General features: G+C 37.5%; 1 protein-coding gene and 1 long non-coding RNA gene across 2 annotated transcripts in view; one reads left to right on the forward strand and one right to left on the reverse strand.

The window, feature by feature from the left end:
- On the forward strand, positions 1-4,102 carry LOC141378202 (uncharacterized). Its single transcript, XR_012392121.1, has 2 exons — positions 1-1,180; positions 1,431-4,102. It is a non-coding gene; the product is annotated as an uncharacterized lncRNA (long non-coding RNA).
- The window catches only part of erp44 (endoplasmic reticulum protein 44), a 25,225-nt gene continuing 13,665 nt past the window's right edge, over positions 3,571-15,130 (reverse strand). Inside the window, exons 5-11 of the mRNA NM_200892.1 lie at positions 14,251-14,435; positions 14,033-14,148; positions 13,324-13,498; positions 12,697-12,808; positions 10,880-11,021; positions 7,403-7,505; positions 3,571-4,446 (exon numbers count right to left, since the gene is read on the reverse strand). Of these exons, the coding sequence (NP_957186.1) occupies positions 4,339-4,446; positions 7,403-7,505; positions 10,880-11,021; positions 12,697-12,808; positions 13,324-13,498; positions 14,033-14,148; positions 14,251-14,435 (941 nt within the window). The 3' untranslated portion in view covers positions 3,571-4,338. The remainder of the gene's footprint in view (positions 4,447-7,402; positions 7,506-10,879; positions 11,022-12,696; positions 12,809-13,323; positions 13,499-14,032; positions 14,149-14,250; positions 14,436-15,130) is intronic.

Raw genomic sequence — 15,130 nt, forward strand, 5'->3', positions numbered from 1 at the left:
GAATAGTGTGAGGGAGTCAATGTTTCTGAGGGCAGTTGGTAGTAAGTTCCCAATCCGGGGAGCAAAGCAGCTGAATGCTCTATTGCCTATAGACAAGTGGAGCGAGGAAGAAGATCGCAGGGTGCGGGAAAGATCAGAAATGTGGATGAGGGCAGACAAATATGGAGGGGCGAGATTGTATAGCTTTCAATGTTAACAGCAAAATTTTAAAATAAATAAAAAAAGAACAGGTAACCTGTGAAGCTGCTGCAGGACAGGGTTGATTTGATGAAAAGAAGGGGTTCTGGTGATGATTCTGGACCAACTGAAGTTTACGGAGGGATTTAAGAGTGAGTCCAAGGAGAAGGGAGTTGCTGTAATTTAAACGAGATGTGGCTATGGACAAGAACAGCAGTGGCATGAGGGGTAAGAGAAGGGCGGAGACGGTTAATGTTGCGAAGGTGGAAGTAAGCAGACCAGCTGATGTTATTGATGTGAGAATCAAAAGATGTCAGTTGTCATACTTTTAGACTGAATTACATTTAGATGCTCCAAACACACAGATTCATCTGGAGTTTGACATTATCAATGCTTGTCACGTTCAGTCACCTATGTTCTTGAATGATATTTTACAGCAAACGTTAAGAATCTGTAGCATTTATTTGTATATAGCATACCTTGATAATAAAACCAGAGTATTATTTTTTCAATATTTCCCCAAATGTGTTTTGAAGTTCTCGTGCTAATTGCATCATCATGTTCAACACTCATCACAAGTAAAGTCACACTTCAGGAAAGTGTCTGAAAGCATCTGACAGAGTTTCATTGCAGGGAAAGTTTGATTGCAACAGCCGACAAGCTGTTTGTGAACATTTCAAACCATTGATCAGAAAACTAGGATTAGGATTATATGAATCTGTCAGAACTGTCTAAATTTACCAACCTAATCCCACAAGGAAATGTAAGTACATTTTGTCAGTTCAGTGGATAATTCATACAAGTTCAGTCGTACGAAAATGTACAATTTTAAAAAGAAGGCATGGCACCTAAACCCAACCGTCATTTGGGGGATAAGCAAATCATACTAAATTGATGAATGAGATCTTATGTATGCTTACGAATTAGCCACTAAATCAAAAAGTTACAAATTGGTGCGAGATTGTGTTAAAATTGACCTCAGATTATCATTGCCGAAACCGCAGTGGGATTCAGACAAAGTCTTGCTCACAATGTATGATTTCAGTCACATCTTGTCAATCCTAAAAGATTCCTGTAAATCTAGGCTACAATTTGTGATATTCGATCATTTGACCTGTTTACAGGCAGTTGCTTAATGGCCGGTGCGTGTTTGACTTCAGCTACAACTACCGTAGCATCAATCCAAGAACCAATGAGTGTGCCGAATTTGACTTCAAAACAGATTTTTTTCTTCTTCTGATTTTATTACTGAGGCACGCTGTGAGCAAAATTAGTTATGTATTTTTACGTTTGGCACGTTGTAAGTTCACAACGAATTCAGAAATTCAAGACGTGTCGTGTTTAAACACGGTGAAACTGCGCATTGAGGGTAAAAATGACGAATGTTTAAACTGCGCACAATTATGTACACCAGAAACAAGGTTTAAATCCATGCCTCAGTTGTCAAACTGTGCATGTTTATATGAACAAAAGAAATGTTATAGTTGGCACTAAACAGTATTTTTTCCCTTATTGTGACGTATGAAAAGGTGTTTTGATTCTGTCCTTTGATATATAAATGGACCATTGATGTTGTTAAAATGGATTTAGATTCAATGTCAGTTTTGCACTCAGCTGGGGAATATTGTTCTCCACCCGGCACATTGCTGATATCTTTATATGTAGGATCTTTTATTATGGAGCTCAATGGTGAGATTTTATTAAAGACTTCAAGGGCACATGTATTTAAAAAAAATGAGTGAAAAAAGATGAATCCTTTATAATAATCAATACAATACTTCATATTAAAATAAAAATTTATTTTGACTTCACAGTGACCACATTAACAATGTTTATGCACATTGTTATTCTTTCATCAAATGAAAAAAAAGTTTGTTTTGGTAATCATTAGCTGTCAGCTAGCTCTCTGCAGCTCTCACATGGTCACCTACTGAAGCTAAGCAGGGCTGCGCCCAGTCAGTACCTGGAATGGAAGGCCACATGGGAAAGCTAGGTTGCTGCCAGAAGTGGTGTTAGTGAGACCTGCAGGGAGTGCTTAACCTGTGTGGGTCCTAACGCCCCAGTGTATTGATGGAGATAAGTGCCTACATTAAGTGCCTTCTTTTAGATAAGACGTTAAACTGAGGTCCCAACTCTCTGTGGTTGTTAAAAATTCCACAATGTCTTTCGGGGGTGGGGGGAGTTAGGGTTTAACCTCGGCATCCTGGCCTGTTCTGTCCTCCATGGCCTCCTAACTGACTTCATAACTGGCTCCATTACCCACCTCTCTCCAAATCAGCAGGTGTGAGGTCTGGTGCTATATGGCTGCCGTTGCATCATCCAGGTGGATGCTGCACATTAGTGGTGGATGAGAAGATCCCCCCAAAACAATGTGTAAAGTGCTTTGAGTGTCCAGAAAAAGCTCTATATAAATGTAAGGAAGCATTACTGTTATTAAACTTTGCCTATTGTTCTGTGTTTGGAGTGTCATTCCTTCTTGGTTGCCATTTACCACACTCCTCTTACAATTAGTTTGCTACATGGGAATTATGCTAAAAAAATCACTGTGCGTTCACACTGAAAGCGGTGAGAGCATCAAAATTTGCTACACTGATCTTGTATTTAAAGAACCCCTTGCAGCATATCAGCAAATCAGTTACATTGCTGCTTATAAACATGAATATGTTGCACGGTTTTTATCAAATTCATTTAACCTTGGAAGATCAAGTTGTTGCGTGTGCTGTGGCTTTCCTCCACTTATTCAATATGTGTCAATATGTCTGAAATATTCTGAAGCCGCAATACTGTTCTGTACTGTCGTTATAGTTAGAGTGAGATGCACATCAGTAACTCACTAGTAACTTTTTAATGTATGTTCCTGTAAGAAAACAATGGAAATAATTGGAAATCTGGCGACCGCAATAATTAAAGCCTTGGAAACAACTGTGGTTGGAGCCAAAGTTCACAGGACTGTGTTCTCTGGAATCCTCTCAAGCGATAGACTTCAACATTCCAATTGGTTGGCGCCAAACTGTGTCATAGCTCATTACCATAAAGTTGACTTGATTTCAACTCACGACGTTCACACTGGCGAAGACGAGCCGCACCACTCCTCGCTGCTTATCGATGTCGGCTCCCATTGAAAATGAACTGCTTCCGGCTACTTTGACGCTCTCGGTGTGAACACACAATAAGCTCCGCCCCCTACTCAATTTTCAGTTTTAGTTGGAAGTGCATCAACATATAGAAATATATTAAAGCCCCAGCAAATTCAGGCTCATGCTGACTTTAAAAAGACTTTTAGTCCTGATCGCCTTCCATACTGTAGGATCTGGCGTTTACCATCTACTTAACTGTTCAACGAAAATATCGTGCTTTAAAAAACGAAACACATTTAATAAAACACAAACAATATAGAATCTTGTAAAATGTTTTTAATTTACTTTTCCTTTCCTCGTCCCCATCTGAGATGACAGATTTACAAATAATCCCCCATCCCTCTGAACCGGACCCCCAGATAACCCCGCCCCCCTGACCACTCCCCCTGCTGGAATGGGATGATATGAGACTAGCGAGTCTGGATCTTAGCGAGTGTGAATTTAAACAAGTCTGGACCAGTACAGTACATACAAATACAGACTAATAAGCACATGTAACATACATGTGCGCAGACACAAACACACACACGCTCATTCACGCACACACACAAACACACACACACACACAGTTGAGGACTGGAGTGAAACAGCACAGGTTGACTGCAGGTTTGTTCTTAGACTACACTTTTTCCCATGATTCCACTTGGCCGAACTCTCAAGATCCAAGATAAACTCTATGTGCGTTCCCAACAAGGAGGACCACCAATGTACCAATTTTTTCCTACAAAAAAGGGACTCGGGCTGACAAAAATGTAGGGCAAAATAAAAAAAAGGGCGAAAAAAAAAAATCATACTTTTAATTTAGACAAGACCCACAGAGCACAAACATATTTACAAGCTCCAGAAACAAAAGTAAAAACGCTCCTCTTCATTCCCCACCCCAAAAAAAGCTCAGGGGTTCACCTTCTTTTTTTAATATCTAAAATAAAATTATGAAAATAGACGTTGCGCAGGCAGCATCAGTGCCAGACTGGCACCGACAGACTGCTGGGTTCTGGGTTGGGTCTCGATGGCGAATGTGACATCACAGCTCGTCTCGGTCCCTGAGGATGGTGTAGCGTGTCTCACTGGGGGCCAATTTCTGGAAGGAGCTCTCTGGGGGATTACTGGGCACCTCTCTGTTCTCCTCTTGCTGGAAAACACAAGCAAACAGACAAATAAACCACAAATCAGCAGCAAACACGACAGTTCATCGTCATTATCCAAAAAGCACAGACTGACAAGTGTATCTCTGTTACTGAGGCCAGCGGGTTAATCCTGCTGCACACACATTCAAATGTCACCACACGTGTTTTATTCACTTTCAGTCTTAATAATTATACACCTGCATTAATTAGTGTAGATGAACATGTTTGGACTGGGACGTGTGCTGAACTCAGAGCCGGAGTAAAAGTGTCTGTCATCATGGGCCACTTTAATCAGCGGACAACACTGATTTTGAGCAAAATGTCATCTCGATAGGCACGAGCCAAACAGAAGCTGATTATTAACTAACATGGCTTGGTAATGAGCTGGTATGCATAATCAGTTTTTAGTTAATGAGGAACATGCAAAATTACAAGTATTGATAGTGATAATGTGCAGTTTACAAACTGCCATTCAAAAGTTTGAAGATTTGAACGTTTGAATTTCATTGCGTTTATTTGGTAGAATCCACGTATGATGGTGTCCACAAATTCAAGCACCACATTGGAAGAGATGATTACAGAAGTCCATCTGGGAAAGTGAGAATCCTGCTAGTAAACAAAATTGAACAACTTTCATAAGATTTGGTCTCCTTTTCTCCTTTATCTTGATTCTATCACCTAGCCTAATTAATCATGCAGTGTTGACTATACCATCGGTGTGGAATGTTTAATGGCCTGTTTCTACTGAGCGGTACGGTTCGATACGCTTTTATGGCCGTTTCCACTGTCAAAAGATATCAAAAAGCGAGACATACTGTATCACTTTTTGGGTACACTTTCCAAAGTGTACCTAGCACAACAAAAAGTGTACCAAAAGGCAGAGCAAGACTGCTATTGGCTTACAGAGATACGTCACTAGTGCATGCACAAGCAAGAAGAATGAAAACAAAGGAAGCGCCACTTTTAAATACACAGCTGAGACATTACACAGTAATAATAAATACTTATAATAACAAGCCATGGTCGACCCGAGCTCAAACAGACCTTGTCATTGTTTTGATGAACAGCAACAAAACCAAGAGGGGAGCAGAATCTGCCCTGCATGCTGTTGTTGTAAAGCGTGAGTGGTTTCACTTTCTCAAGAGATTTGCATGCGCTTGCTGCGCATCTATATTTGAAATAACAAACTTGAGCTGATGATAATAACGTGTGCGTAATTATTATTGAAGTGCTTTTGATATCCTTTCAGAAACAGACAAACGCAAGAGTGAAGCGTGAAAAAAAAACAAAGGAGAAGCCCGAAAAACAAAGCAGCAAATGACTCTTTTAGCAACCTAAAACATGAACAAAGTGCCATGTTGAATTATTATCATCGCCTTTCGGATTATTATGATCTCAGAATGATGGAATGACTTTCTAACAAGATGTTAACACTACAAGTGCTGGTAAAGAATAAAGATGAGAGGTTTGTACTGACTGCATGCGTTTCGTATCTTTTATGAACACAAATAAGGCCTAAACGTATGTTTGGGGTATCTTTTTATTTGTAATTGGTAACATATCGGAGACTGTAAGAGACTGTATGTGTTCATAAATGTTTTATTTATTAATTTTTGTTATATTTTCGCAGAAGTTACAGTGGGCTATTTCCTATTATCATTGAAATGCAGCTATAATCAAATCCTGTTCATAGAAAGATTAGTAATTAACATGTATTTATACATAGGTATTTGTGGATATAAAGCATTTGTTTAGTAAGAAGTGCTTCTCATACGATATAAGAACTTCGAGCGAGAATGACATCTACTGCAACTTTCTGTTGACACCACACCCACCAAAATGTACCATTGGTACCATTTGGCAGTGGAGACACAAGCCTGATAAGGGTGACCCATCCTGAACCATACCGTACCCTACTGTACTGTAGCACTTAGTGGAAACGAGGCATTAGTTCCATGTGTAGGGTGGAAGGGGTTGTTCTGGTTATTAGTTTGTATGTTTTCTTTGTTTGCTGTACTTATTTGCTCTGTTTTTAAATGGAAGGTTTATTAATCTTTTTTTATTTTTAATCTAACAAAACAAATATGTTACAATAACTATTGGATTGCTTTATAAAACAATAATCAAAGATTTAAACAAAAATTTGAGCATCATGGCAGTCTACGATTGTGACAAAAATAAATGTTTAAGCAACAAACTGGCATAAGTTCATAAGGATCATATGAGACTGAAGACAGTATGAAATTCTGTATGAAACCCCAGAAGTAAGTGATGTAAAAAATAATCAAATAGAAAACTTCTATTGTTAAATTGTAAAACTCTTTCTGTTTTACTGAATCTTTAAGCATTTATGTAGCATTTGTAAGCATAAGATTAATTTTTTAATTAATTTTTAACATGATTTAACATGACACCAAACATTTGAACGTCAGTGTAAACAGTACAAACGCAGAATAAAAAAGGTTTATATTTATAGATGAGCGGTCACAGAAATTTATTATTATATTTTTTTAGAGTTGGCATGAGATTTAAATAGATTATATATTGAATTAGGGAATAAAAGTAAATAACAAAAAAATAAAATACATTTATTATATAATTAAATTAATGTAACACTTTGATGTGTACTAGTAAAAGCTTAGGGGCAAACATTTGAGCCATACAATTATGTATTAATTTTTGTAATATTCATGACAGTAGCTGGACAGAAAACAAAGTTGGAGGGAAAAAGATGGATGGATGGAAGAAACAGGATCAGGAAAGGTTGGCGAGTCAGCACTCGAACCTGGGATGCCATAACTTTGCTACATATCACACTACCAATAAGACTATCAGCATTAAAGCCATACATATATTTTCATGATCAGTCACTTTACGTTAGTATTTTTATGCCCGTTCCCAGTTAAAACTAAAGAAGCCTCAAAACAAATGAAGTGGCATGTGTCTGCATTGAACTCTGACCTGTCCTGGAGTGCTGTCTGTGGGGTCTGGGCCGTGATGAAACTCTCTGTGCAACTTTCCTGAGTGCAGGTCCAATACAAACTGCCTCAGCTTTCCTGGAACCCTGTTCATACACACAAGGCATCATAAAACGGTCCAAAAACACAAACAACACCACGAGCAGCATTACTGATTTAATGAGTCAACAGATAAGACCCCGAGAGGGCCGACAGTCTCCAAAACCACAGCATTTTAACAAGATAATGGCATCATCTGTACTGCCCCAGACGCCACGGACCCCCTGGACAATCAGCTGTATCAGAGTCTGATGAGAGGCAGGCTGATAAGAGTCAAATTGGATAACAGGATAAGCAGAGTGCTTAATAAAATAAGGCATGCGCTGAATTATGATGTTTTCTGTCATAAACGGCCTCTGGTGTCATAAATTATTGCAGTGCTGTAATAGAGTAGTAGTAACATGGTTATAAACGTATAAAAGCCATGTTCACATATATAACAGCTACAGTATTTGAGAGGCATTGCTGTTAACTGGCTCAATGCAGGTGCAGAGCAAAGCATGTCGAAGGATAGTTCACCCCAATATTGTAATTTACTAACCATTTATTCACTTTTAAGAGTTTCCAATCGTTTATGCTTTGTTTTTTCTTCTGTTGAACCCAAAAAAGAGATAATTTGAACAATACTGGAAATAGGTAACCACTGATGTCAATAGTAGGAAGTCGGGACACTATGGAAGTTAATGCCAGAATAATATGGAAGTTAAAGTGTCACGAAACACATTTTTGAGCTGTTGATAGTCATATATGTGTCCCACACTGCAAAAAAAAACACTATTAGGACACATATATTTCACTAAAAAGTGAAAATTGGTTGTTTTTGCGTTATTTCAAGCAAATTTGAATTTCCGGTTTGAAACTAATTTTTGAAGCTGCGTCATGGCCATGATATCTTAGCGTGTATTCCAGCGTGTAGACTGGACATCTGTACCTATGAGTACCGTATTACGTCTCTGAGTGTGTTGCATTGATTCATGAGTATGTCTTGGTTCAAACCAATCAGCACGCTCTTTTGTGTATGCACTGCAACTTCATTAATATGCATGCTAGCTTCGAAGACTGTGGCTGAAACAGTGTTCAGACAGCAGAGAGACGACTCGTTGTGTTACAGAGAAGTGGGAAAAGAACATGAATTGTTTGGAGTTACGGGTCGTCCGTGTTGCTTTTATAATATTATAACAAACACACACAGCTTTCTGCTCTACCGAGTGCATCAGAGTTACCGAGCAATGCAGAGTTTTTTTTCTTTTATACGACGTGCGGTATTAAACATTCAATCGTCATTAAACACACTGTCTTTCTCCCCTGCGTGTGTGTTTGTTTTTCCTCGGTGAAAATCAGTGCCCAAATGGGAACTCCCAATTTTATTCAAATCCTTCCCCTTTTCCCTCCCCTGACTTTCCCACCCAAACAAAGCTAGACACACCCACTTTCCTGACTTTTTCCAAACTAGAGGTGTGAAAATACCCTGCTGAAATGGGGGGTTTCATGGCCCTTTAATAAAGTTAACAGTTCAAGTTAATGGTTCAACATTCTGCTAAATACCTTATTTTGTGTTAAACAAAAAACAAAACAAAAAAAAGAAAGAAAACAGATTTGGAGCAAAAGGAGATTGAGTAAAAGATGGCATTTTTTGTTTTTGGGTGAACTATCCCCTTTAAGTCAGCCCATGCTCATTGGTAATATGTGCTTCAGCGTATATTTTGTGTCATGTAAAATATGTTGCTTCGAGTACATTTTGCTGCACATTTCAGATCACAAATTCACTAGAGGGCTCAGTCTACATTTGTGAATTTGAAATACATTTCTTGGGGTACATTTTGTTGTACGTTTCAGATACACATTCTTCTTGTACAAAGCAGCTTCACATAGAAGATAATAGATATAGATTATAGATGCATCTACAAGAAGACAGAACTTGTTGTACAGATCACCTAGTGTGCCTTCCCTAAACCCATCCAATAGTGTTTTCAAAAGCAAACGATTTTTAAAAATGTATCTAGGACAACATATTTTTACATTGTTTCCACATTGCTTTTATCTGTTTTGCGAACGGTGCATAACTCACTTGAATGCTTTGCATAGCAAGCTAAACAACAGAGTGAATCACCAACTAAACTGACAACAGAAAACTTGTTCGTATGGAGAAAGATAAGTGAAGCAAATGTATTTGATTACAAATCGCAGACAACGTTAAGTTGTTTTGTGGTATTTATTTGGTGTTGTGCAAAGAATTGCAGGAAATGAATCCTTTATTCCTCAATAATGTGTTCCTTTAAATATCATTATTATAAAAAGAAAAGAAAAAAAAGAATAAATTGTTGGCGACATACGGCCCTTTGCATGTTGATTTTACCAAGAAACTGCAGTGGGGGAAATCAGTATTGAACACGTCACATTTTTTCCTGGGAATAATATTTTTAAAGGAGCTGTTGACTAGGTATTGAAATGTTTGATAAAAACCCAAACAATACATATATTAAAAATAAAACAAAATAAAAAATCTGAAAAATAAGTTGTGTAATGAGAATGAAATGACACAAGGAGAAAGAATAGAACTACTGAAGCGTATTTAATACTTTATACAAAAGGCTTTTTTGGTGATGGCAGCTTAAAGACGCCTCTCATGTGGAGAATGAAGTCACATCCATTGCACAGGTGTGATTTTTTTTCACAGACTTTAACAGAGTGTAAAAATCTTGATGGTTCTGTGGGTCTCGTCTATCAAATCTGAGCTTTATTTTGTATTTTATATTGGATTCGATTGGTTGAGGCATTCTGCAGCTTGATTTTCTTTCTCTGAAAGCATTTGAGTGTTTCCTTGGCTGTGTTTTGGACCATTTTCTTGCTGAGATGTTCATACTGGTTTCATCTTCATCATCCTGGTGATATAAATGTTGGACTGAAGCAGCTAATAATAATTTTCAATGACAAAGGGCAGAGGGTTTGCTGAAGAACTACTGAGAAATTTCAGCTGCTGTCTAGATTTTCACCATCTTTGTACACCTCCATTTTTTAATTTGTTCAATACTTTTTTGCTGCGTCATTTTATTTTATTACCCATAAATGAATTTGTAAACTAATTAGCTTTAATTTATTTGCATATATAAATTTCCTTTGTTGTTATCAACATCAGGAGAAAATTTCAAGGCAACAGCACCTTTAGAAATAGGTTTTTTTAGAAAAGCGGTGGCGTGTTCAATACTTATTTCCCCCACTGTATGTTGAAGCACACTATTGTGGTTTAAAAAAAATGTAGGCTGAAGCACGTATTTCCAAAGAGCATGTGTTGCTTTAAGCTCTGTCACGCTCACAGTGTGTGTTGCTGTGGCACTGAGTATACAATAACAAGTGTGTACGTATAGAGTGAAAGCTAAAATAATCTCTGCATTAAATACACACTGACAAGTGCAATACTTACGCAAGGTCGCTGAACTCTGGGAAGACATACATGTGGCGGAAACTATCGATGGCGATTACAGGGCAATCGGCAGGTGTCTTCTGAATGTGAAGTAGAGGGTGCCGGAACTTATCGCAATCAGCATGAAGGAAATTTATAGAACCTGAGGGAAAACCAGATTCATTTAGATATTGTCATTTAGATCTGTGAAAAGCACTATGAGCATTAAAAGTACATTTTGATTATGGATGTGCAAAACTTAACATTTTCAAACTGGATATGTTTTTTTGTCACACTACTAAACTAAAAAATGTCATTTTTATTCCAGTGTTTGATAAAATTATGTTTGTTTTGACAACAACAAAGTTTCAGTGCCGCCGGAAGGCCAAAATGGAAAAAAAAAAAAAAGTTACATTTTAAAATGATAAAAAACAATAAAAACTGTAAAAAATAAATTTGTTTGCTGTCTTCCATAACGGTGCATGTTTACTATGGGAAGTATGACACATTGCCATTAGAGTTAGCAGCCCAACACACAAGCATCATATTTTCTTTAGTAAACACGTACCCTGACCTGACACAGAGGGCACAGGTGAACACAGTCATTTGTACAGTTTTTCTGGTGCACAAAAGTGTTTTCAGAGCTTCATTTGATTACTGCTGTACTGATTTCTTTGGTTCCGCAGCTATCATATGAAGCTCCGAAAACACTTTTCAATGATTTGACAAGGTTTTTGCTTTCTTTCTTTGAATGTCACATGACCTTTTCTGTCTATGGAGGATGAGAGAGCCCTCTGATTCAATCTAAAAAAATGTTAATTTGTATTCAGAAAATTTAATGTCTTGAATTTTTGGCTCCTTTTCTGGACTTCGAATGTCTCAGGACCATTTCGATCTATGGAGGATCATCTACTCTGTATTCAAAAAAAGTGTTTTTGCCACAAGATTGACCAGTTTGAATTAGTGTTTGGCGATAAAGTTGGTATTGATATTTATTGACCGAACACCATAGTCAACATTGATTAAAGAAAAGATTTGCTATGAAGTTTCAATATGAAGGCTATAGTTTTATTAAATTGTGACTGCTGAACATGCGCCTTGGAAGCAATGTCAATAAGCTTAGGATGTAGGTTTGTCATTTCCAATGAGGGCATGCGACTTGTCGCACATGTTGTGCAAGCGGTGCACAAGTGATAAGTGGATGTAAAAAAGGATTTAAGGATGTCGCCAGAGTGACTTTTTGGTTTCTTTTCTTGTGCATCCCAGCAACTAGCTCTCCATCTGAAAGAGTTTTTATTACAGGGGTAATGTAGTTATTTAACTTCATAAATTGTAATGTTGGAATTTGTATCTAAATAATGATGGCTGGTTCCTTTACTTGAAAGCTCAGCTTTGATTATCATCATTTGTTTTGTTCAAAGAGTTTGAGGTTTACTGTATCATCATTACTCGCATTTTACAGATGTTGATCCACCTTAAAGTTTGCTTTGATTGTTCAGTATTTTACCACTGCACACACTATTTAACATTTTATTTTTCAAGTTTAAGAGTCTCTTTAGCATATACGTTTATTTTATTATGAAGAGATCAAATATTTTGTTTTATCACTTTTTATTTTGACTATTTAAACTATTTGCCCTATTAATGTTGGTAAATTAAAATAAAGTGGTTAAATAACAAAAAAATCTAATATACCTAAATGTATTGTTAAAAATATTCCACAATTATCGATATGGAATGATATAAAACATGATTTTGTGATTTTTTTTTTTTTTGCGATGTCGCCCAGCTCTAGTTTGCATTCTCTTACTATGCATATAATGAAGGGTTGCATGTACCCTTTTCACTAATAAGCTGACGAGCCACTTCTTGCTGAAATTTCTCCAAACTCTCTGTGTCATCCTTCTGATGGAAGAGGATCAGGAACGGGATTCCCTCCTCTGTCAGTTCCTTTACACACACAAAAAACACAAATTCTAAATCGCATCAAGCACAGACAAGAAGCACCCTGTGAAAAGTCCCAGTGATGTTACACAACAGTATCACACATAGAAAAGTAAATGCCGTATAATGAGTTTTGAGTGTGTAGGACGGCAGGGTGAAGTGCGGTTGGGCAGAGGTGGGTCAGCAGAGCAGATTGGGGAGAATCTACCCTATCACCAAGCAACAATGACAGAGATATTCAAAACATGCGGTCAAGTAAATCAAAGAATAAACCCACACCCGCTAAAGGACATGGCATGCGGACGTCTTTAAAACACAAACACATGCTCTAGTGTGGGAAAAGTACACTGAGGGGGAGGGGACTTTTCTTATGCAAATGATGAACACGCTGTTCAGCTCGACTGTTCGATGTACACAAATAACAATGCAAACAAAGTGGAAATAAAGTACATGTGATAGTTCATATGCACTACACACACACACTCACACAAAAAAGATATTTTGAGAAAGGAAAGTCATACCTCTCCGTTTTCAAATGTGATTTCTCGGACTAGCGGTACACACTTGTCTTGCGTCCAGGCGTAACTGAGGTCAAAATTTGTAAGCGAGCCCATGTAGACCATGTCAGGAGCATTTTCTCCCAATGGTTTATAAATAATGTTATCACCACTAAAACGTTCGGGCTTAGAAACCTCCCTAAGAGAAAAAAGAAAAGATTAGAAATTTAAATGTCACTTTTTCGAAAACATGCCATTATTTACTCATCAAAACAACTGTATTTTGTATAATACAAAAACTATGTATAATAATAATTCTAGCAACAGTGCATTTGATTTAAAGATTTGATGTATGACATATGAGTAGGGCCAGACGGAATCTGCAGACAGGTTTTTTTTTTAATCATAACTGAAACCTAAATATATGAACTAAAAAGCAAAACCTTTTTACATTGCAAATCCAATTAGATCCCCTTATATGGCAAACAAAGCAAGTCTTCTATATAATATATGTACTAAAAGACTAAAATTAGATTAAAAATATTACTTTACAAACAGTAATAGTTGTCAACACAAACATCTTAATGTAATTATAATGGTTCTCAAAGGCCCCTTCATTTCCTCTCAGAAATCACCAGCTATAGCACAGCTTCATCAATGGTAGGATCAAAATGAGTTAAATATCCCAATACAAGCCATTTCTGATGCTGACTGAGAGTACAGTATCTCCTACCCAAAAGCTGCCAGGAAAGCACAGTCGTCTCTCAGAATGTTGGCCACTTTCTCATAAGTACGGTAATTGTCCGAGTCCCTTTTTTCAAAGTAACCAATGATGGTGCGTCTGCTCCTCTGAAAGAGATGAGGGGACATGAAGATGACACAGCAGGGGAAAACTCCACGTCATTCTTAGTGGTTGTACAGCTGTGTATTTTGTCATCGTGAAACACTCACATCTACAGTGCTGATTTCCTCCAGATTTTCGATCTCTTTAATTGGATCCACTTTCTGCTGGCGGATGAAGTCGGCGATGGCGGTCACTGACCTTTGACCTCTGTACTCTCGCTTCATCATCATGCCATTCCTGAACAGCTTCAGTGTGGGGTATTTGCTTATCCTGTAGCGCTGCGCTAGATCAGCTATCAGAAGAAACAAAAATATATCAGCTACACTGCTTTGAAAAAAAGAGGGTTGGTCAATTTTCAAGTTAACAACGGAAGACTGAAAAATAGGGATAGAAATAGTGTAGAATAGAAGAAATATTTAATGTTCTTACAATTAAATTTTTGTTTTATTGCATTTTGAATGATGTGTAAAAGAAACTTCTACAAGAACTGGTTCAAGTAAAAACTTGGAAAACACAGCCTGCAAAAACGCTTTGGCCTGATTCGGTGTCTGATTAGATTATTAATTAGATCATGTAGGAGGAACTAGGAATAATTGCATGCATGTTTCATATAGATTCTTTTAACAGGGACCAGTTTATGTATTTTTTAATTAATCTTTTTATTATTAATATAAATTTCATGGCTCATTCCAACTTACAAATTTTGCTGTGATAACAATAACTGGTAAACGTCTGTTTATTCTTCAATCCTTATACTGTATATTCATCAATTTTAGTCATACTCTTAAACAGTGTTTGACGATCACGTTCCGAGAGGACCAATAACACTGCATGTTTTGGATGTCTCCTTCATCTGTCACACCCTATACAGGTCTTTCAGTCTCCGCTAATGAGCTAATGATCTGAATCAAGTGTATTTGGTTAAGGAGACCTGGAAGATGCGCAGAGCTGGTGGTCCTTCCAGGAATGCGGTTGATAAACACTGCT

Source organism: Danio rerio, chromosome 16, assembly GCF_049306965.1.
Source record: "Danio rerio strain Tuebingen ecotype United States chromosome 16, GRCz12tu, whole genome shotgun sequence".
NCBI lineage: Eukaryota > Metazoa > Chordata > Actinopteri > Cypriniformes > Danionidae > Danio > Danio rerio.